We start from the raw sequence: 25293 nt of genomic DNA, 5'->3' as shown, positions 1-25293 counted from the left end.
GGGGGGAGGGATTGCATTGGGGAGTTATACCTGATATAAATGATGAATTGATGGGTGCTGACGAGTTGATGGGTGCAGCACACCAACATGGCACATATATACATATGTAACAAACCTGCACGTTATGCACATGTACCCTAGAACTTAAAGTATAATAAAAAAAAAACAATTTGTATTCAAATCTGCAATGATAGAGATAGCACTCCATTTTTCCAACCTAAGAAGTTCTTTCTGAGAATGTACTATATATGAATAATATAACATTTTAAGGCAAATTTATGTACAGTTTGCAAAGTACTTTATTTAAAGAGCATCAGGAAGGGCAAGTAATTGTTGTCATTAGAATTTTGCCTGTTTTCTTAATAGACATGCAAATGAATGATTTTTGAAGTATATTTCCAATTCAGATAACACTGCATGTACAGCTGTAACTGACTTGGGGGGAACTGAGGGATGAAATTAGCTAATTTCTTGCAATCAAGTCAAATTCAAAAAAGAAAAAGTTTCATCCACCTGTCGTTTACAAATTCTACTAAAAATAACACTAGACAATGTATTTCAAAGAGAAAGAATTTGCTAGAGGAAGAAACAAACTGCTAATCAAGCTTCTTGTCTTTCCTGCTTATTAATGAAATAAATCTGTTTGCAGACCCTGTGTTGTAAGAGCTTACAGTTCACCATAAAATGATTTTTAAGCTATATTCTATGTAAATGAGATGTGGATGTAAAGGTTAACAAAATAGGCCAATAATTTTCATGTTATGTCCAATCCATTTCCTTTACTTTCAGTAAAATAAGAACTTCTTAGGTAAGCTGTGAAAATGTTTGACATAACTTTTCACAACTTTTTTATTAATAAAATAACTACCCTTTCTCAATTGCTTTTCCTTTTTAATGATCTCTTACTTTATATCCCTAAAATTCCACTGCTGTGTGTTCCAAGAATAATCTTTTGTATGCTCTTATTAACTATATTGTTTTCATCCTGCTTATAATTAATAACTCTTAGTGAAAAATGATTACAAATAGATTTTAATTGTCAATCATTCTGATCCCATATTTATTCACCTCTTTCTCACCTGGTAGTAGACTCAGGTACTTAGTCCTTAGTACACTGACAAACAATAAGGAGACAAAAGTACCCTACTTGCTAGTTATTTGAAAAAAAGGAGAAATTGACAGTTTGAGCTATAATAATATTTTGAATCAACCTAGGAATTTCTAACATAATGCCATAATTGATAATTCAACTCTCTATCAATATTTTCCTTCTGAAGTCATTCAACAAAATATATTAAGTGACTATTATATATCAAGTGCTGTGGGTATATTCAAAATACAACAGTAATCATGGCAGAGTGAACTTATATTCAATACAATAAAGAGTTAAGGACCTTGATCTTCTTTTTGAAATGTTCTTTTCTCACTTGAAAATTGAAAGTTATTTTGAGTTTTCTTCCTAATCTTGAATATGTTCATATCCTAGGATGGTGACATAAGACATATTTTATTTACTGAACTGAAGTTATCACAGAGACTTCATTATTCAGTGCCTCAAACACTTCATTTCTCACCATTAGTCTTTGGAGAACTCGTGGATTTTTGCTGTAGTTTTTTTTTTTTAAAGGTGGCAAGTTATGTGTGAACATTTCAAGTTTCCTAGCCTCTTTCTAAGTCCATTTTGTATTCACAGCAATCTCTTGCTGAAGTGCATGTTATCCATGGGCAGTGCACATCTATTTATGTACCTGAGGTGTGTTATTGCCAATTATCCTCAGTTGATGGGCAGTGAAAATAGTGTCATCCCTTCTTTGGCACAAATGCTCCTCAGCAGAATTTCTCTTATAATTATATGTTTCATAATCCTATGGGTTTTCAGTATGTTATCACATTGAGGTTATTTCTAGTTATACTAAGATTATATCTCCTGCCGTTATACCTAGAGCTAACAAACAAGGTCCACTTTTAAAAATATTCGCTGTGAGTTCTTATTCAAGAGTCAACTTTGCTTAAAGTTACATATTAGAGAAGCATTATTTTATTAGATCATTTTAAACCTAAAGTGCAGTGTGTTAAAATAAAAACCAGGCTGTGGGTTAGAAAAAGTAAACCATGAGAAGCTAATGAAAATCCTGTGAAGAAAACCAATTTTAATAAAGTTTAAGTTCATGACATCTGGTTGTTACAGTCCCTTTGGATTTAGAAAGAAAGAAAAAAGAAAAATGATCAAGGTTGCAAAACCTATAAGACAAGGAGAAGAAAAGATTTAGTTCTTTCTTAAATAGAATAATCAGGAAAAGGAATTTCATCAACTATCACTCCACACAATATATATTTCACATTTATTCCTCCAAGAGCTCTAACTTGCTTTGTGTGTAAAAATGAGAAAAAAGTTCTTCTGCTTTTAAAAGAGATAATCCTCTAAGTATAACCTTATTATATAAGAATCAGCTAAGATAACTTTTCCTCTGGCATAATCAATAGAAATAAACCAGTATCTTAGTTTTACTTCATATTGTCAATGAAAATAAACTACCCTTAGTTGGAAAATCTGGTACCTAACACTAGCAGCAATAAAATCTAGCAAATTTCTCATATGATTTGGTCTATAATATTAAATAAAAGTTAATATCTGAATAAAATAAACTTTAAGTTAAGAAATGACAGAAAAATACAGATAATCTCTTAAGAAGAGGTCTTTTTTGTTTGTTGGTTGGTTGGTTGGTTGGTTGGTTGGTTGGTTGGTTTTCTTGTCTGTTTTTTGGTGAGTTGGGGTTTTGCTCTGTCACCCAAGTGATCACGGCTCACTGCAGTCTTGACCTCCCGGGCTCAAGCGAATCTCCCACCTCGGCCTCCCTAGTAACTGGAGCCACAGCTGAATACCACCATACTCCAGCTAATGTTTTTCTTACTTTTTTTTTTTCATGGAGACAAAGTATCCCTCTGTTGCCCAGGCTGGTCTTAAACTCATGGACTCAAGCAATTCTCCTGCCTTGGCCTCCCAAAGTGCTGGGATAAGAATAGTTTTCAAACTCTTAAAAGATGAAGGAATAAAGAACAAAAAAATTTTAAGAGTTCTGAGTTCTAAATCTGGGCATGCTACTGACTCTACAACTTAAACAACAGGTGCCCTGTCCTTTAATTTTCTCTTATATAAATGAATGAGCAGAAAGTTCAATTAATTGACCCTACACTGATACCCACACATTCCTTCTCCAAAGACTTAGCTGGCTGGGGTCATAAGGTCATCTCTCTGCAAGCTCAAAGTCAAGATAAAGTAAAACTTTATCTTGTCCAGTGGGGACATGGCATTTTAGGCAGTGGGATCTGAAATGAATCTTGCTGTTTTAGGTCTGGATTGCACTAGTCAGTGTTAGTCCTGAGAACACATGTACACATGAGAGTGTTGATTTATTTTCTTCAATATACCCTTTTCTCCCGATTTGTATATTTGAGATTCTCCAGTGGTTTATAGTCCGGTACTCTATTTCCTATCTGAAAATGGATTACTTCCAAGACAAAAAATCCGTATGTCTGGGTTCTGACCACTGTCTATATCTCACAGGATTCTCTTCCAAGGCATTAAAATCAATTCCCATTCTTATACCACCAACCCAGATTAGAGGTCTTGTTGTGGGTAGATTAACATCTTTGCATTAAATCACAGGGATGTTCCTAACCCAGCTTCACCTTAAAAGTACCAGCCAGTGGGTGATATACATAATGAACAGTACACAAGTTGGTCTAGGGCAGATAGTACCAAACATGAATATATAAGCATAGACATTTGATATCCAAATAATAAAGGCTTCTAAATGAGAAATTTTTTTAAATACACAAAAATTAGATGCTCAACATCAACAACAGCAAGGAAAAGTCATGCTGATAGGAGGTGAGCATCCCTAATCCAAAATCCAAAATATTCCAAAACCTAAAACTTGTTGAGCACAGAAGTCATGAGATAGTGACACCTTTGCTTTCTGATAGTTCAATGTGCACAAACTTTGTTTCATGCACAAAATTATTTAAAACATTGTCTGAAATTATCTTCAGGCTATGTATATAAGGTGTATATGAAACATAAATTAATTTCCATGTTTAGACTTGGGTCCCAACACCAAGATATTTCATTGTGTTTAGAAAAAATATTCCCAAATCAAAAAGACATCCAAAATCCCAAAGCATTTCAGCTAAGGGTTACTCAACCTATATAATATGCTGAAAATGGCACTTCACTTCTGTGGTCTTAATCCCCCAAATCCATAACATCAGTCTACTAATGAGAAAAACATTACACAAGTCCTAGATGAGAGACATTCTACAAACTACCAGACCAGTACTCCTCAGAACTGTTGAGGTCATCAAAGCAAGGAAAGTCTGAGAAACTGTCATACCCAAAAGGAGTCTAAGAAGACATGACAACTAAAGAAAACGTGGTATTCTGAAACAGAAAATGGACATTAAGTAAAAACTATGAGCTGCGTAAAACACAGACTTTTGTTATAATGCAGTATCAACAATGACTCATTAATTGTAACAAATTTTGTCAGTAGAGTACTAACAAAATATGTTACTGAAGCTTACTAAGGGAAATTGAGTGCTGAATATAGGGGAACTTTCTTGACTACCTTAGTGGCTTTTCTGTAGATGTAAGAATAGTAAAATTCATCTAAAAAGTAAAATTTATCAAATTAATACACAGAATAAAGAGTTCTGTAGGCCTGTTATAAAAAATAATCTCTACAGACCTATGATGAGCAAGTGCATATATGACTATGAGATTGCGATCTTTCACAGTCATTTTTCTTGGCTACAATTTTAAAATGCATTTTTCAAGGCAGAGACAAGAAATGGTCAAACTCAAATTGCAAAAAAATGTATTTAATAAGAGCAACAGCAAAAGAAAAAAATTCAGTGAAGGCAGAGATGCCATTTAAATAATGATAACTGAGAAAGGAATACAATTCATTTTTTTTTTTTTCGAAACAGTACTTACAAGTTATCCAGGTTCAAAAAGTTGCAAATATGTGAATATCAGGTTTTAGTGTGATGTAAAAGCTCTGAAACTGAGTGCCAGGAATTTAAGAACATTAAGAGCATAAAAATACATACATTAAGCCATATAAAAAAATCAAAGAGAGCCAAATTAAAACAAACACACCTAGAGGAACATTCCTAGAGGAAAGAAGTGAAACTTAACTTGTACAAACTACTTTCAGAACACATCTAGCAGAAAGAGAATGAAGATAATCTAAAATTTTTAACTCAGCCTATTCTATTCTATTCTAGACTGCTATGAGTTGTCAGAGGAAGTCACTCTGGGAATACATGTCAGTTCTTGTTATTCCCCTGGGTTGAGATTAGGAAATCATATATTGAAACAATGGACTAAAGGTCAGACATAGAGGGCTCACTTACTTTACTTTGCTGCTTCTTTTCCTGGTCTTCTGTTAGGAAAATGAGATACAAACTTGAAGCCAAATACTTAACACTTAAAGAAGAATAGAAAGCTCAGGCTGAGTCTATTTAGTAATATAAGGCTAAAATGTGTAGCTAATTGGTCTAATGGCATGGAGGGGGATTCTGTTAAACATTTAAATTCCATTTTCTTCATAAAGGTCACAATAGCCCTAATATGGTCGATGTTAATATTGGTATCACTTTATAGAAAGATTAAGTAACTTACTCAAGTTCTCTTAGTAATGAATGGGGAATCTGGAGTTAGAGTGCCGGTATTTCTATTATGGATGCTAGTTAAAAATTATTCTATGAGTAATTATCTGATGTAATTTATTGGTTATTTAGAGAACTAACCTAGTTAAAAGATCTAATCCTCTTCTAAGAACTTATGGAATCAACTAATTATTTTGGTATAGAATAGTACAACTTCATTGTTGCTTAGAAAATATACAATATTTAATTTATCTTGAAGGAAAACTTACAGACTTCCTTTTTACTTTCCGATATTTTTGAGCTGTTGATTCTACAGGAGATAGAGCCAAGTGAACTAAACCAAAATTTTAGTATGTTAAGATCTCTGAGTCTTTATTACTGATTTCCTTACCTCAATTGACCAGAGAAGCTCACAGGGAGACATTCAAATTATAGCTATTCACTTTAATCCTCAAAAAGAGGTAAGATTATTAAGCCAACAATTCTAAAACAGCAGTTACAACACATCATGACTTAAAGTCAAGCACACCAATAAATTTCCTAATTTATTAATCCCTTCCAGTTCCTAATAGGTGTTTCAAAACTTCTGCTTAACTATTGCCAGTTAAAGGATCCTTGCTGACACCTAGAGAAATCTATTTTATTGTTGGATATTCACAATTGTCAACGTTCACTGAGAATTAAGGCGGGTGGATCACAAAGTCAGGAGATCCAGACCATGGTGAAACCCCGTCTCTACTAAAAATAAAAAAATTAGCCAGGCACGGTGGCGGGCGCCTGTAGTCCCAGCTACTCAGGAGGCTGAGGCAGGAGAATGGCGTGAACCCGGGAGGTGGAGCTTGCAGTTAGCCGAGATCGCACCACTGCACTCCAGCCTAGGGGACAAAGCGAGACTCCATCTCAAAAAAAAAAAAAAAAAAAAAAAATGAATTGAATACCCATGAAGCCTAAAGCACTGTTGAAAGGGCGCTAGAGTTTCAAAAGCTAGCTAAACAAAACCGTGCCCTTATTATAATTATATTTGATTATTTAATCTTCAGAATAACTTAGGAGATAGTTACTATATTTAGTGAATTTTTGTCTCTCTGTTAAAGTGGGGAAAGAGGGTTAGAGGTTTCCCCAAAACCACAATGTCTATTATAACATATAGGTTCAGACAACCCAAGTATTATTGTAAGCTCTGTGAAATACAACCAATATATTTTTATAACCTAATGTAACCCCTACCCTATCATCGATAGGGAAGATGGTGGGCCTTTCTCATCTAGCTACTAAGGTACAGCATATACATCTTTTTTTTCCTTACCATATGAATTGTGCATGAAGACTTGAAAACTCCAGTTTGTGACTTTAAAAAGAAAAACTTCCAATGACCCTGAAGAGGATATTTTGGATTTATGAGATGGATTCTGCATTGGTATTTATGTGTATTGTATTGTTTTATTTTTACTATTTACCATTTTGAAGGAAAACCTAGAAAATCAAACCAACTTCTATAAAGTAAAATGCTCCTGGTTTTCATATACTGCTCCTCAAAGTCAAATGGAAAATACAATAAACTCAGCAAGGAAACACCATCTGTATAGACATGTCCAGACAACTGGTAAGAGGCTTTACCTAAAGCTTTTAAAGTAGATGACATTTAAGGAAAGTAGAGGTTGTAACAAGTATCTATTACAAGTCTCAGAAAACTCAAGTGATAACGTTAGCACAGGTGACGTATGTCCTCCAATGGTGTCATTGAAAAATTTTCATTCTGATTTCTGCTTTAACCTCATTAGCATAATAGCTTTAAAAGCAAGACTATAAAATGACTAACAGTCAGACATATTTAATCAGAAAAAGTGATTTCCAAATGCAAATACTATGGGTCTGTTTTTACCACCATAATAGGCAGCCTCTAAGATGATCCTGCCTCTTTGTGTTCATTCCCTTGTACAATCCCCTCCCCTTGAATTGCTGGATCTAGTGACTTACTTCTAATGAAAAGAATATGGCAAAAGTAACAGTATATCACTTCCACAATTAGTTACCAAAAGACTATGACTTCCTCCCCTCTCTCTCTTGGTCTCTCTATCTGCCCCCCACTTCAGGGAAGCCAGATCTCACCTGAGCTGGCCCCACACAGAGGCCCACATGGCAAGAAACTGATAGCTCCAACAAATAGCCAGCAAGAATCTGAGCCATGGCAACGGCAAAGTGAATGAGTTTGGAAGCAGGTTTTCCCCAAATTGAGCCTTGAGATAATGAGATTTTGGATGGATGAAAATCATTTGCATTTCACAAGTCTTTCTCTACAGAAAGTCAGCCTCAGCCAAGACTTTCCTTTCTTTAAAGAAAATTCAAGGCACAAAGCCTTGGGGATTCAAGTGTAAACATTCCTAATCTAACAACCCAAAACATAGTTAATAAGCTCTTGTTTATCTGTTGGAAATTATAAGTTTAATTAAGTGATTATATAACAACATAACATTTTCCAATAGTATGTAGTGACCAAAATCAGTACATTGGTATAATAATTTTCAATATTCTACTTTGGCAAAACATGTCAGCAAACTACACACAGTATACCTCTTTACTGACATAATTTTTGCAATTCCAGCTCCTTTGCATTTATCTAGGTTTGCAATCTCTACAGGCATGGACTAGAGTAAAATTTAATAACTATATAATATGCTATATTTGATGAGCAAAGAGAAAAAATAATATTCATATTTCTCTATTAGGAATGCTAAATCCAGAAGCCCATAAAGTCATATCCAGTAGTTATCGTGTAGTGTTTCCACACATCCCTGAAGCTGTGTCTACCTTTTGGGAAAAAAACAGAATGCCTATGGCAATTTCTAGGGAATATACCTGTGCAGGGAAAATTTAACACTAGGAAAAAAAAAGTATAAAAATTTCTCAAACTGAATTTTAAGGACATGTTTTTTTCAACTTTCAATGTTGTCTTAAAAATGCATAGAAACATCTTATCTCTAAGAGATAAGATGTCAGATAAGTAAGGATCCATATTCTCCCAAATACGTGAACACACCTGACATAGACATAACTGAAACTACAGCTCTGAGTAAGAACCTCAGGGAAGGGCCAGGTGTGGTGGCTCACACCTGTAATCCCACTTTTTGGGAGGCAGAGGCGGGCAGATCACAAGGTCAGGAGTTTCAGACCAGTCTGGCCAATATAGTGAAACCCCATCTCTACTAAAGATACAAAAAGTTAGCCAGGTGTGGTGGCGGGTGCCTGTAATCCCAGCTACTTGGGAGGCTGAGGCAGGAGAATCACTTGAACCCAGGAGGCGGAGGTTGCAGTGAGCCAAGATTGTGCCATTGCACTCCAGCCTGGGCAACAGGGAGACACTGTCTCCAAAAAAAAAAAAAAAAAAGGATCTCAGGAAAAAAAAAATTATTCTGTGCAATTTGATTGTCTAGAATGATTCAGGCAGTGGCTCTTAATTATTTTACTATTCTTCAAAATTACTTTATTCCCCAAAAGAGATGGGATATGATAGGATTGCAAGAATCAAGAGTTTTCTCTTTTTATTTTTATATTTATTTATTTATTTATTTGAGACAGAGTTTCACTCTTGTTGCCCAGGCTAAGTGGAATGGTGCAATCTCGGCTCACTGCAACCTCTGCCTCCCGGGTTCAAGCGATTCTCCTACCTCAGCCTCCTGAGTAGCTGGGATTACAGGCATGCACCACCATGCCCAACTAATTTTTGTATTTTTAGTAGAGACGGGGTTTCTCCATGTTGGTCAGGCTGGTCTTAAACTCCTGACTTCAGGTGATCCGCCCACCCTGGCCTCCCAAAGTGCTGGGATTACAGGCATGAATCACCGCGTCAGGCCAAAAATCAAGTTTTCTAGTAAAAGAACTTGCAAATGCAGCACACCTGTTTCTGAATCCATTTATTACCAAAATCCATACAAACTTTTACCCAGCCATTAATTCGCTCACTGTCCTGGGTCAGAGGAAAATATGTCACCTCTTTTTTCAAAATCCAGCCTTATGTATTTATTTATGATCCTATCTCCCTGATCAACTTATCAGTTAGTGTTTCCAGTTACTCTTCCAAAACTTATCTCTTTCTGTGAAAAGTATAAAGTGTTACACATTTTTCAATTTTTTAAATTCAAGTAGCATTAAATATGACAGAAACAAATTCTAGGACCATAAAAAATACTGTTTTAATTTCAAACTACTAACCTACCTCTAAGACTCATACGTTGTCTTGTGGAAATATACCCTCATCCCAGCCCCACATTGAATATCACTGTGCTAAGACCTTTCTTGGCTATCCCCCACCTCATATAGCTGTAAGATTCTTACTCTCTATCAAATTTTTCCCTCAATCTACCAATCTCTTAAGGCTCCCTCACTCCTCTACCAAATATTTCCTAGATACTGCTTTTTCCACAGACTCTAATACCTGTCCTCTCTTTGACTTTCCACTCAAAATAATAGCCAGCCAAAGATGTCCATGCTCAAATCTCTGGAACCAGTGAATACATTAGGAAAAGAGAAATTAAGATGGTAGATAAAATAGAGGCTTCTATTCACCTGGTCTGAAATTATGGAGAATGTTCTGAGTTATCCAGGTGTGCCCAATGTATATACAATGATCATTAACAGTAGCAGAGGGAAATAGAAGAGAGAACAAGGGAGATGGTAGTGTGAGGAAAACTCAGCCCAATGCTACTGGCTTGAAAATAGAGGAAGAAGGCTGTGATCCAAGGAATGTAGAAAAGGCATGCCAATATCTTAATTTTAGCCCAGTAAAACTCATTTCAAACTTCTGACATCCAGAGCTTTTTTTTTTTTTTTTTTCTGAGTAAAGAATATCTTTAATAGTGACTGGAAGGAGAAGTAATATCTACTGTCTCTTCTGCCACCATCAAGCTCATGGTAGGACCATATTAACTTATACCAACAGAGGCTTCTAAAAGCCATTTGGATTTGCCACAGCACAGAGGAAGGCATGGGAAAAGAAGAGGCAGGACTCTATGCCTTATGATGGAGTATAGAGGCTGGTGGCTGGAAAAAAAACAAGAACAATAGAAATGAGGCCATCCTCCTTATAATGCCATGCCAAGCAGAAGACCTCTGAAAATTCCCCCAGTCATTAGAACATTTTTCTTCACAAATGATACCACCTCCTCAGCTTTGCTCTTGACCTCAGTAGGTATCTGATTGTTCTTATGGATCTTCATCTCTTTGGCTTTCTTCATGTCCTCCTCCAGTTGTTGCCAGTCATCTTTGATGCACTCAGTATGACTTGCAAGCCAAAGGAGAAAAAGTTCACCCCCCACAGCTGTTGCAGCCAATTTTCAACCTTTTGGAATATGAAACTCATACACCATCCAGCGAAGCTTCCAATTAACAACTGGGTTGCTACGGGATACTTTTTAGCTATAGATCCAGATTCCTGTCCAAACAGCTTACCCCCATGACTGATTTTGAGCAAATTCTGCAAGATCCAGTGACTCAAAATTTCCCTCAAAGTGTCCTTGACCGGACATGGCCATTTCAGTGAGCTCATCTCCCAAAGACACATGCAGAGGATCCACGCTGTAGGTCTGCAGTTGCCATGCCAGGTGGCTTTTGGCATGTGAGGGCCCAGAACTCAATATTAAAATTTTGTATTTTTAAGTCATTAACCTTGTGGTAATATGTTATAGTAGAAAATAGAAAATGAATACATATATCCTCTGCAACCTTCATTATTGTATCCTATTTACACAGGAGAGTACTCTTGAGTTAGACAAATTTTTATTTGAATATCTTTGCTGTAGTGACCAGGTAAGTGGCTCCGGAAAAGTCATCAAACCTCTTTGAGCCATAGTCTTCTCATATATAAAATATATGTACTATATGTACATATATTTTATGTAATATATGTAATATATGTATTATATTATATATGTAATATATTACATATATTATATGTAATATATGTAAATATAGTACATAGTACAAATTCAAAAAATATTATTTCAAGTGATTTCACACTGCAAAAAAAGACTTCAATAAAATAGTCTACCCAAGATAAAAAATATAAATAATAACAAGAGCAAGCCCCAGAAAAGAGGAATAGAATTAGTATCTGGAATTGTTACAACATATTACCAAAAATTTCCAGTTTATAACAAAAAAAATGAGATATTTTTTAAAAAGGGTGACTCACATACATGCAAAAAAAAAAAAAAAAAAAAAAAGCAGGCAACAAAAACTGCCCGTGAGATGGACCAGATGTCAGCTATAACAAAGTTTTAAAAGTATCTAGCATAAATATATTCAAAGAACTAAGGAAACTATGCTTAAAAGAAGTAAAAAAAGGATGTAATGACAATGTCTAATTAAATAGAGACGATCATAAGTTATTAAAAAAACAAGAACCAAAATTAATTCTGGAGTTGAAAAGATAAACAAAATGAACAGTTTACTAGAAGGGCCCAACTGTAGGTTTGAACTGGCAGAAGAAATACTAAGTGAATCAATAACGACTACAAAACCCAGAGAACAGAGAGAAAATAGAACAACAATAAAAACAAAAGTGAACAGAGCCTCAGAGAAACGTGAGATACCTTTAAATGATGTACCAACATACATATAAAAAGGGTACCAGAAAAAAGTGGAGAAAGATGAAGGAGAAAAAAAATATTTAAAGCAATAATGGTTGAAAACTTTTCAAATTTGCTGAAAAGCTTTTATCTACATATGCAAGAATGAACTCCAAGTAAGATAAACACAAAAAGATTAAGGCACAGCATAGTAAAACTGATTACATTGGAATAAGGAGAAAAATCTTGAAAACGGCAAGTGAAAAACCGCGGATCACATAAAAAGAAAACCACGATAAGATACAGAAGTAATCCCTTATGAAAAACAAAAGAGGCCAAAAAACAGTTGAATGACATATTCAACATGCTGGAGGGAAAAATAGTTGTTAGCCAAGAATATTATGTCCAGCAAAAATATTTTTCAAAATTAAAGGCAAAATAAAGATATTCTCAGATAAACAAACATTAGAGAAAGGCAAATCAAAACCACATGAGATATCATTTTATGCTCACTGAGATAGCTATATAGAAAGGACAATAATGATAACAAGCCTTGGTTAGTATGTGGAAGCTTCATACATTGCTAGTAGGAACGTGAAATGGTGGCCTCCTGCCTTCAACAACTAGAACACAAAATAAAATATATGAATCAACTGTTATCAGACATTGTATAAATGTCAATATACGACTATCATATTCCAGAAAATTAAAATCAAAGAGATGAACCAAATTGCCCATGTTACTGTCTGGTGGTAGTCTCTAGGCTGCAGAACAGGGAGGGGGAAATTCAGCAAAGAATAAGAAAACAGGGATCAGAGTTTGGGAAAGTTGAAGCAGGTAGACTTACTGGGACAGAGCACTAAAAAGGAGAAAAGTGGGTTGAGAAATAAATCTGTGGAGGGATTCCCTCCAGTCTTTAGCTAAGTTCTGATGTGCACATATCTGAGAAGAAAATATCTAAGGCTGGAGAAAGACTCACTGGAAAACATAGAATAAACAAATCCCGGAACTTACACAACACAGAGAATAGCACATACCCCGTAAACTGTCGTGGAAAGCCTGCCTGACAAGACAGAGAAGGACATTAGAACAACTACTCTCAATATCCAGAAGAATGATCATGTTAAGAAAGGAAACAGAAAGTAAACAAAATATTCAGGTATAACTTCTAGATGAAAAATACAATATCTGAAATTTTAAAATTACATGATGGGATTAACAGCAGATTAGATGTTGCAAAACAAAAGATCAGTGTACTCAAAGTTACAGCAATAGAAACTGTTGAAAATGAAAAAGAGAAAAAAAGTGGAAAATAAGTAAATAGATAAATTTTCTATGTAAAAATATTAAGAGATCAAACACATATAAATGGAATTTCAGCTACAAAGAATATAACAGCAAAGGCAAAAATAATATTTGACATTTTTCCAAATTTGATCACACTTAACTAAAACATTCACGAAGTCCCAAGTCCCATAAATATTATAAAACTACATCAAGGCTTATCATAATAAAATGACTCAATACTAGTGATAAGGAAACATGCTTAAGAGCATTCAATGATAATACATATTAGAGAAACAAAGGTAAAAAGAAGTACAGCAGATTTCTCATCAGAAACCATGCAAGTCAAAGTATAATTAAGTAATATCTCCAAAGTATGGAGAGTAAAAATCAACTATCAACCTAGAATTCTATACTAGGGATTTTTTATTTAGTAAGACAAAATTAAAACATTTGAAGGCAAAACAAAAAGTAGAAGAAAATCTGTCTCAGTAGATAAGCCCCACAAGTGTTGTTAAATGAAATTCTTTAGGCAGAAGAAAAAAATACAGATGAAAATATGGATTAATACAAAGGAATGAAGAAGGCCATAAATAGCTTTTATATTGGTAAATATAGAAGTTAATTTTTCTCATTTTATTTCTTGAAAGATAATTCACTAAGCAAAAATAACGACGTATTTTGAGTTTAAGAATAGATATAGAAATAAAATATATGATAACAATAGAACCAAAAGTGAGGGAGAAATAGAAATTTACTACCATAAACTTCTTACATCATATGTGATGCAGTATAATATTCTTGGGAAGTGAGCAATAACAATATAAAGAAGTATATTTTAAACCCTAGATCCATAAAATAATTGTCATAGCTAGTAAGCCAAAAATAGAGATTAAATGGAATGCTAAAAATTCAATTAATCTAAAATAAGAATAAATGCACACATGTTATATTTAACAAAACAACAAGTTAATTTAGTGAATAAATAATATTTTCTTTCAGTAAAATATTCTCAAATGACTGGGGTATTCTTATATAAAAAGAACATTCACCCTTATGTCAAAACATATACAAAAATTAGGTCCAAATGAGTCATATATCTAATATGGGGCAAAAACTATAAAACTTTTAGAAAAATGTTTGTGACCATGGAGGAGGTAAAATATTTTTGATAGAACACAAAGAGTATAAACCATAAAAGAAGAAATTATTAACTGCACTGTTAAAATTCAAAAAGTTTCATCTTCCAAAGACATTTAGCAGAATTGAAATTTCAGATACATATTGAGAGAAAATATTTATTATACATATATATGATAAATCACTTGTGTCCAGAAGTTATAAATAACTTTTATGACTCTGTAATGAGAAGATAAACAACCTGAAATCCAAATGGACATAGATGTGTAAGATATTTCACCAAAAAAGATACTAAAATGTCAGATAAGTACATTAAAATGTTCAACATTATTAGTCATTAGGAAAATGCAAATTAAAACCACAAAGAGTTGCCATGATACACCCACTGGAATAGCTAAAAGTAAAAAGACTGACAACACTATTTTGGTGAAGATGTGGAGGAATTAGAACTCTCATACATTGTTGGTGGAACTGCAAAATTGTACAGCCACTTTGGAAAATAGTCAATTTCTTATACAGTAATTGACAAGGGCAAACATACACTTATGACCCATAATCTCACCTCTAGATAGCTCCTAAAGAGAATTGAAAATACATGTCCACACAAAGACCTGTACAAGAATGTTCACAGCAGTATTATTCAAAATAGTTACAAACTAGAAACAGTCCAAATGTCTATCAATAGGTAAATGGATAAGCAAGTTGAGATATATCTATGTCATGGAATACTACTCAAGTAATAAAGAGGAAATTAGTAATATGCCCAACAACATAAGGGAATCTCAAAAGTACTTTGTCAATTGAAAGAAATCAGACACAAGAGATTATATTCTGTATGATTCCTTCTATATGAAATTCTAGAAAAAGTCAAAGTGTAATGCCATGGTTGCCTGTTTCCAGGGGTTGCAGAGGAGAGACTACAAAGGGGCACTAAGGGGCATTAAGGGGCATTTAGAAACAATGTGCAAGTGTTCCACAACATGATTGCCTTGGTGCTTAAGGCAAAGCATGATTGCTTTGGTGCTTATGTCACTGTATAGAGTTATCAAAATGCATCAAATAAACACATAAAATTGGTGAATTTAATAAAGCTAATTTGAAGACCACAGATAAATTCCTAAGTCCTTTCCCCAGCATATTAAACTGGAATCTGAAGAAGGTGGAGCTCAAAAGCTAAAGCTTTTAAAATCTCCCCAGTTTTATGATATGGACAGAAAAGTGGCTATGGAGAGGGTCTAACTTCAGGAACAACTCAATCATCAGACCCCATTCTGTTAATTAGCAAGAGATAGTTCATTGGTAGGCCCGAGGCAACTCTAGACTTGGAGATGGCTAAGGCTGACCTTGAGTTATGCTTAAATTCTCCTACTTTGCATTTTGATTAGTCAGAAAACTGGAACATGACTATATTTTCAGAGGGCAGGTCAATAGGCCAATTTGGGCAGCAGGAGAAGACACCAATACAGGAAATAAACAGAACTTCTAATAGTTTTGTACTGCTCCTACTACTATTAACTAATCTCAAATGTATCTGTAGTTTAAGACAAAAACCTTGAAGGCAAGTAAATTTCAAGAAATAAAAAAACAGAGTTGAATTGGTAGAGTCAGAGGCAATAGAGTTAAACTTTCATTTTGTCTTCCCTTTCAAATATGCCCTATAAGCAGTTCATTCATAGCGAATGCCACATGAGTGCAAATTCCTGATCTAGGCATCATAAGGTAGTGGTTCTGAAAGCTAACTCATCAGAGGGGGGAAGAAAAGAATGAAGATCCAAAGTCCTGACCAAGAAATTGTACTGACGGTCTAAGGTAAGATCAAAGAGTCTATTTTTAAGTGTGTCTGCTGATTTTGATTTAAACCCAGGTAAGAACTGCCACAGGTGCTACAAAAACATATTAAGATAAATTCCATATTGTCTCTGATCAGCGTCAAAGACAAAATGAACTGAATCATAATGACATCCTTTTCCATCTTTTCAAGTTGGGTAGTGCCATACAGATGCAGACAGCACCAGATATCCTTTTCCTCAATGTTTTAATACCCTAAAGGCAGGTAAAGACCATGAAAATGGAATCTTTCATGTTTCAGATGTCCAGTATCTGAAACATGAGACTATAGGTGTTAGAATATAGGAAGGGTTTATAATTACCAACTTTAAGGTAAATCAGTCACCTCAGTTATTATGAAAATCCTGCGCAATTCTGTGCCAGAGATCTATACTCACAATAACTGTTGATATCTTACAAATAATATTTATTCTCCAGAGTATTCTAAACAAAATTCCTTCTCCTTCCCAAGCAACATTTCTCAGTCTTTTTCTAGCAGTGTAATTTTCCACAAAGCTCTCATTAATCTGCCTGTAGAGCAGGAGTGTTTTAAGAAAGGTATAGCCTGTCTACAGGTGTGTAATCATTTCCTGCCCTTGGGAGCTGAGAAAAGGCCAAGTCATATATCTGTAAGTCATGACCATTATGCATCAGAAAATTCTTATCTGCCTTGCTCGCCTTCTGATTATAATCCATTTTCGGAGATGTCACACTTCAGTGAAAGTCCATATTCTCTTTAAAATAAAACCTTTGCAATTTTTCCTGAAGGCTGCAAACTTTAGATTTTTCCCCATTTTTTTCCCATAGTGGAAAGATGAAAGCTAAAATAACTCATATTTTACTTTTAAAAAGCATATGAAACATAACGCCATGCTATATAATCTTATATTTCAAGGGTATAGAGGTCACTTTTCCAAATACGTGTTCTGAAAGAAAAAGATTCCAAAAGGTACACAGTAAAAACCAAGTATTTCATTTGCTTTTAAATGAAACTGTAATCTTCTTTCCAAATAAAGCTATTGCCATTTCAACCATTTTTTACATGTGTGTTTGATGTGTTTGTGGTGTTTCAACTAAAAAAGCGTGGCATTTAAAATTTTCTTATATCAACTTTTAGCTAAAGGGCCGGAGGTGGTGTTTCTCTGCAGTGAGGAGTGACAGAAAGTTGGCCTAATGAGTGAGAAGATCACAGAGTTGCGAGAAACAATAGATAAAGCAGTACACACTAGTAAGGGACAAGCAACTGAAATGTAAGAACTGTAAAAAAAAAAAAAAAAAAAAAAAAAAAAAAAAAAAGATGTAGTCATAATCCAGTGAAAAAGGTTAGCAAATATATAAATAAATATGGCACACCTAGTATGTCTGCTCAGAGACTCCTAACAAAGCAGAATATAAACTTACAGTAAAGTCTTCCCAAGATGAGGAAACCAGGATGGAGGCTCAAGATAATGTCAACACTAGGCAAAGGACTACAGACAGGAGGCTCTCACTCAACCTGAAAGAACAGTGTGTCTTTAGGGGAGCTAAGGTACCCCCAAGGGACTTACTAGTGAGACCCAGTGATAATTCATCAGGCAAGCAGGCATTTTGGGATTAGACAAATACAACAACCCAAACGGGTTGTTGTTCCAATTTTACAGATGAATTGTAGAGATACAGGCTGATTGAAGAGCATCAACCCTTACCAAACCAGGTAAAATTTACTGATTCTAAACTATCACAGGGAAATCAGGGGTCACACAATGAGGCTACTTGCTCTCTCTACTACCCACCAAGCACTTTGACGTAGTTATTAAAAAGTTATCATGACAAAACACGATGCTAGGCATGAAGGAAAATAAACAACTGTGCAAAACTTGGTTCCTACAGTTGAGGCAGTTACAATTCAATACCTATATATATATATGATAATATGGTGCAGTAGTAAGTTTGAATATTGACTTCACCACTTATTAAACTTAGGAATTTGGAGTAATTATTGAACTTCTCTGCTTTTCAAGTCAACCTTTCAGGGTTGTTGTTGGAACCAGAGACAACATATATCAATAGCCTAGTACCTACCAAACCTTCAATAAATAGTAGCTGATTTTTCTATTCATACACATAAATTATTCTCAGTTTTAATTTCTTCAGATAAAAAAATTAAGAATTATAACAGATTCATCAGTTAACTATTAGAATTTTAATAATTATAACTTAGAATTTTAGAGAAATAGCACTCATTCCAAGTTGGTTTCTACATAAATATAGTTCTATAGATAAAGCCTGGTGTGAAAAGAGAATGATATTGTAAAGTCTCATGTTAAGATAAAGAAATGAGCTGGAAAAGAAGTTAAATGAATTATCCTTTAATGAATCATCATAGGAAATACTTAAAACTAAGCACAAAATAAAAGAATGCAAAGAAATAAAGAATAACTAGAAATGTACAATAATTTTCTCATGGGAGATACTTTAGCTGATTTTCCCAAAGAAGGTGACTCTAAACAATGAAATAAATCTCTGAAAGAGAGGGCAAGTTAAAAGGAAACTAAGATTAATGCCAATATCTCTTAAACAAAATAATCATGGTAAAGCTAGAACTCTTATCTCATGTTTTGTTTTGTTTTTCCATTACCCTACAAACTTACTAATTAATAGCACAGATTCTGATGTTGCAGTCCCTAAGTTCAAACCCCAGCACTGGCACTGCAGCACTTTTTGACAAGTTACTGTATTCTATAAATTGAGAGGGGAATAATATTACTGCCTATCTTATCACATTGTTGTGATAATTAACTGAGTTATGTGCAAAGTTCTTAGAACAGTGCTTATATATAGTAAGTCCTAAACAGGTATTATCAGATAGATGCAGGTGCATCATCAGCATCACAATCATTATTAAAATTATTATTATAAATATAGTGTACATAATTCTAAGAAGCATCTTAAATAAAGCTTTCATAGAACTAAGAAGAAATGATTCTTTTGCATGATGATTAACTTGATTGTGATTAGTTAATTTGCTTGGTGAGAATACTATGCCAATTTGTTCAAAGTCAAAGTTTGATTCTCCCCTGGGTCTGCTGGCTATATTCCATAACCACAGATTTATCCTAATACTGACCAGCTTATTCTATGAATTCTGGTTTTAACGAAGTGGCTGGTGAGAAAATTGATCAGACCCAATTCATGAACAATATTAGACAAATCTATAAATACGTCCTTATTGATCTTAGATTAGCCATATTTTCTTAATATATTATAAATTCTAGTACTGGAAAAATGTTTAAAGACGATCTGGAGCCAAATATTTTATTTTTATAGAAAAAATTAGGCTACAAGACAAAAAGCTACTAAGTAAATAAGATCACATAATTGCTCCATGGCATAGCTAGAGCTCTTAGCCCATGTTTTGTTTTGTTTGGTTTTTTCATTACCCCACATTTATTAAATATATGATACTTTTATTCTCTATGAGAGCTTCCTTTTTTAGAAGTCTATTTTTCTATTAGTAGAGTTCATTATTCCATTCTAAGCAACTCATTCCAAGTGATAAAATATGGAGCTTTGAAGGCCTTTGTAATGACTTTGTTATGAAAGAAATAGGGGATCATTTTAAGGCATTAGGCATGTAAGGTAATGAGTGACATTACTTGACTTAATTTTTTAGAAGATCACTTTGCCTTATATGTTGAGACTAGATGGCCAAGAGGTCCAATTTTGAGGTTATCACGATAAGCCAAGTGAAAGATGATGGTGGCTTGGGCCAGGATGATAGCAGAGGAAGTGGTGACAAGTTGTCCACATCTGAATATGTTTTGATGGTACTGCCAAGAAGAGTTCTAGACACATTGCACGTGAAGTGTGAGAGAAAACAACAGACATGGAGACAAGGGCATGTAAATCTTCACTAAAAAAGTTCTCATTTTTTTAACCAAATCTCTCCTGCTGCTGTCTACACCATGATTTACTATCTTCACTTGTATGAAAAGAAGTTCATGACACCTACACAATGTCCTCTTGTGACTCTGGCAGTAGCCAGAATCATACCATGTGTTACGAAATAAACCAAACAACGGCTTCTGATCTCAAAAAAGTTCAACATTTGGTACATAAAAATCCCTTAGAAAGGGAGGGAGATATATTTGACAGCATTACTAATATAGCTAGAAGTTGCAGCTTGAGGTTAAACTGTAGCCATTCTGGACACGTCTGCTGAAATGAGGGAACCAGGCCCACCACATGTCCATTGACATGAGTGACAGAGCACCATTTAGGATAGAATCCATTCCCAATGAAAAGAGAGAATCAGCCACCTGAAGGGAAGACTAACTCTAAGGATGGTATCGTCTCACTACTTGGCTCTGTCCCCAGCTCAGCTCCTTATAAACTCATATCTGGATGTCAGGGAAGGGAGAGAAAACTGTGAACAAAAAAAATTTTAAAGGCTGCTTTCATCAAAATTCTCTAAGATGCGGGATTAAAAGCCAACACCATTTTGAGAGCCACTCATGGAAAGTAGCCCAGAAGAGCAGAGACACTTTCCTTTACTTGGCAAGGAGTATGGTATAGCTTTGTCATCTCAAGGATTCCATGCATCAGCGACCATAACTATTAGCACAGGAAGCAGTGTCCTCAGAAGTTCAGGTGTTCATTGCAACAATAGCTCCCTCGGATATGTCAGTGGAATCCAGCAGAGGTGGGACATTTAAGAGCAATAAAAGAGGTAGACATCACATGTAGCTGACCTCTTCACAGACAAGTACATAAACGAATACATGTGAGACTCTCAGAAATACTTGTATGAGTTCAACTGCATTATTAGGAGGTAAAAAACAAAGAGCTAGAAAGACTTAAGTTGCCATTATCATTCTTGCCCAGCTCATAATGGTGACAGAATATATTTTTCACACTCCAATTACACATTGCACAATTTTGTGTAATTATGTTTCATAATTAGGTAGTCTATATGCCCTGAAGTTCACAGGTTTGCCACATCTGTTCAATATCTCCAGATCCCAGGTAGATGGCCATTTTTGAGGATATTATATAAAGAATAAATTCTGCAAAACAGACTATTGTTGTTTTGTAAATTATAAATATGAGAATTCTTTAAAAACAAGCAACCTTCCTAAAAGCAGCCATGTTACAGAAGCAATGGAAAGGCCTGAATGTCTGTACATCCTTTTTCCTGGTGCATTTATTAAGAATATTACTCCATGTAACACTTCAAAAATACTGTTCACATTCTTTTCATTCCTGAAGGAAATAACATTTCTTATTTAAATACTCCTTAGAAGACCAGCTTTCTTATGAACATTTTATTGGCTTCCAAAAACTGCACCATGTTGAAGAAGCCAAGTTGACTTTGTGTGCCAGTGTGCCAATTTTGCTCATGTTTAATAATTATCTTAATCATGAATTACAATTTGACCTTGGCTCCACACCTCCTCATGCTTGGAGAGTATCTCTTTGTTTCTTTACTCATTTATTTGTATTTCTATCCTACTTTCTTTCTTTTTTTTTTTTTTTTTGAGATGGAGTCTCACTCTGTCGCCCAGGCTGGAGTGTAGTGGCGCGATCTCTGCTCACTGCAAACTCCACCTCCCGGGTTCACGCCATTCTCCTGCCTCAGCCTCCCGAGTAGCTGGGATTACAGGCGCCCGCCACCATGCCTGGCTAATTTTTTTTGTATTTTAGTAGAGACGAGGTTTCACCGTGTTAGCCAGGATGGTCTCGATCTCCTGACCTCATGATACACCCATCTCAGCCTCCCTCTATCCTACTTTCTTTTAAAAAGTCCCTGAAGTGTCTTATACCTCTAATTCCAGGTGATGGCAAAGTTAGTCTTACTAGAATTGCAATCATTATTATAAACACAAGGACAGAAGGGAAAGGTCCAGCGAGCATGTCCACACCAGTACTACCCAACTTCCAAGAGCAGAAGATCAGTGGTTGAGGCTCTTTAATGGGTATGATATGATTATAGTGTACCCAGGAGAAGAGATGGGAAGAGACAAAGAGATTTGGAAGATAAGTGTGATAGGGTTGAGTATCAGTAAAGATCAGGTAAACTCAGTAGGTTCCTGGGGAAAATTGAGCCGTTTCTTTATGCAATATTAGAAGCTGGCAAATTAAACAACATATCTGTTAGGTCAAAAGCCCTATGAAAAATCCAGTGATGATTACCATCTATTGCCAAACCAGTACACATTATTTAGAAAGAGAACAGAAATTTTGGGACCCACCACCAGCAATTCCAGAAATCACATGCAGAAAGCATCAAAATTAGCTATCTCATAAATGGGACAAGATATATTATAAAATTCCCCAGTTTCGTTGCGTATCTTCACTTGTCTTTAGCCAACTCTGTAAATTTCAAATCTTAATACATATTTTCCATTTTCACTGCTGTTCTTTATCCACTGATATCTCAATAAGATGCTCATGTTTAGGAGGTAGGAAGACATAAGCATCAGCTTGGGTGTGGAGAAAGCAAGTGAAACGAATAATTCTCTAGATCAAGACATATTCTGCCAAAAAGCTTTCCATCTTTTTTTTTTTTTTTTTTTAAGTCTCAATATCTTGTTATATGCTGCTCTGTTCTTGTTTTTCTTTCTTTCCTTTTTAAAAAAAAAAAAAAAAACAAAACAAAACAAAAAAGGCTACAATGCAGTGGCACCAATCATAGCTCACAGTAACCTCAAACTCCTGGGCTTAACCAGTCCTCCCTCCTGAGCCTTGTTCTTCTGTTGTCTAGCAGGAAGATGCCAGTATTCACATTATCAGTGAGATCCAGAGCTAATGTTCAGCTCAGCACTGCACGTCTCTCCCACTTTGGAGTTAGCAAGTCTAGTTTTGTGAAAGTAAGCATATGTGTTTCAAAGTGTATGTGTGTGTGCGTGTGTGTGTGTGTGTGTGAGAGAGAGAGAGAGAGAGAGACTTACCTTCCAATGAGTGAGAACTCGCCCACGACACCAAGGCGCCGCATGGCGCTCAGGAGTCCTCGCACTGTCATGCCTTCGCAGAAGCAGACCACCACTCTGGCCTTGGGAAGCCTCTCTCGGAGTTTGCGCAAGAGTCGATCAAAGCTCTTCTCCCCAGCATTGCTGTAGATTTTGTCAGAATGGGCAATGCAGAGGCCTTCCTGGGCAGCCAACTCTTTGAAAGCGTCCATTCCGCTCTCTCCGTAATTCCCTGTCCGGAAACAATCAGCAGATGTTCAAGACAACTGTGGCAACAACACTACTTACAAAATGGAATAACAAGTTGTTAGTCATAGGAATGCCAAATGATTTGTAAATATGACTGAGACCGAAGGAAGATCTGGATGGATTAAAGAGAGTAATCAAATGTAACCAGACAATCAACTCTGTGGAAATAATGAGAGACAAGCTGAGCTAGGGAACCTATAATGAGACATGTCTTATAAAATGAAGGATTGCTGCCCTACTTTACAATCATTGTTAATAGTTCTTGTCCCAGATTTTAACCACGTAGGAAAGATCAGTGCATTGGACTAGGGAGGTCAAAGAAACACAAAGAGAAGGCCTCTTCATTTGAGGACTTGCTTCAGCTGGCTGCCAGGTTAACAAGCAGCCACTCTTGGTGACATAAAGCCCTGCAACATTTCCACAAAGAATGAGTAAGTAAAATAAATGGAACACCTGGCCAGGCCAGAGATCAGCAGACCAGAAACAGCTAGTTATAGGGCCTTGTCAGAATTCACCATCCTCTGACAAAGTGATGGGATTATGAGACGTTTGTGTCTTATATTACGATTTTTGTTTTATAGCATTCTTACAATAAAATACACTTTAAAAAACTGAACACTCATAGAAACCAATGAGATAAATATCACACTTTACAAGTTCCCTGTCTTTCTATTCCACTGATACTTTAGCTCCCATTTTATGAGCCTCTGTGTCTCTATTCCTCTCCCAAAGTTTGGGGATTTTCATATGCATGTGGATGATAGATCTGATACCATGTCCTCACAGTTTCTCAAACTCTCCCCTTCCACTGATGGTTCCTGTAACTAACACAGGTCCAGGGTCACACTTTTGACCTTGTTATCACAGATGTTTCTAATATCTCTGAATGTGGATGTCAAACATCCGTCTCTGCTACCTCATGTTGTCATACAAACTCATTTATTCTACTACCCCTTCCACAGCACTTCTTCAACCTCATCAAAATTTCAAATCCATTAACCTTCCTATTTTTTCTTTCCATCCTCCCTCTCATTTCCTTCTTAGCCCAGGTTAGATTTCATAGTCTACCTCTTAATTGCTTCTTGCAAATTCCTTAACTCGTTTGTGTTTTCCTGACATTAATGCTAGTTAAACCCAACCATCTGCCTATTCCATGTCTACACCTGAGCACCTAAATATGACTAAAAAACACTCATGACCTTGGTGAATGGTTTTATTTAAAATTCGTGAGCACACATACCAAAAGGGATATTCAATAGCACAAAGAAATTATACTATATCACCCCTGTAAGTAAATTTTCTTACATAACAAATTATTTCATTAATTATTAAATATTAAATATTTCATTAATTATTTCATCCTTACTCTTCTCTCTCCAAATTTCCAAACCACCAAAACCATTCCCACTCCCCATTTCAACTTGGTCATCATTTCATATTTCAATAAGAACATAGAAACAATCTATCAAAAACTACTTTTGTCTCCCACTATAACATCTATAAACATTTCTTCACTGGCATGTATATTATCTATCAAACTTTCCGTTGTAAATTTGAAGTGTGTCTACTCTAGGTTAGAACCAACCCCTGCTCACAGACTCTAGATCCCA

At 35.3% G+C, this 25293-nt stretch overlaps 1 protein-coding gene and 1 pseudogene across 4 annotated transcripts in view; both read right to left on the bottom strand.

The window, feature by feature from the left end:
* The window catches only part of GRM1 (glutamate metabotropic receptor 1), a 440038-nt gene that overhangs the window by 272219 nt on the left and 142526 nt on the right, over window positions 1-25293 (bottom strand). For all 4 annotated transcript variants that reach the window (XM_023194785.3, XM_023194783.3, XM_023194786.2 and 1 more), the window contains one exon: window positions 23417-23666. In XM_023194785.3, the coding sequence (XP_023050553.1) occupies window positions 23417-23666 (250 nt within the window). The remainder of the gene's footprint in view (window positions 1-23416; window positions 23667-25293) is intronic.
* LOC111528141 lies at window positions 10752-11234 on the bottom strand (annotated as a pseudogene).

Source organism: Piliocolobus tephrosceles, chromosome 5 (assembly GCF_002776525.5).
Source record: "Piliocolobus tephrosceles isolate RC106 chromosome 5, ASM277652v3, whole genome shotgun sequence".
Taxonomy (NCBI): Eukaryota; Metazoa; Chordata; class Mammalia; order Primates; family Cercopithecidae; genus Piliocolobus; species Piliocolobus tephrosceles.
The sequence above is the reverse complement of the archived record's forward strand: the minus strand, read 5'-3'. Positions and strand labels throughout refer to the sequence as shown.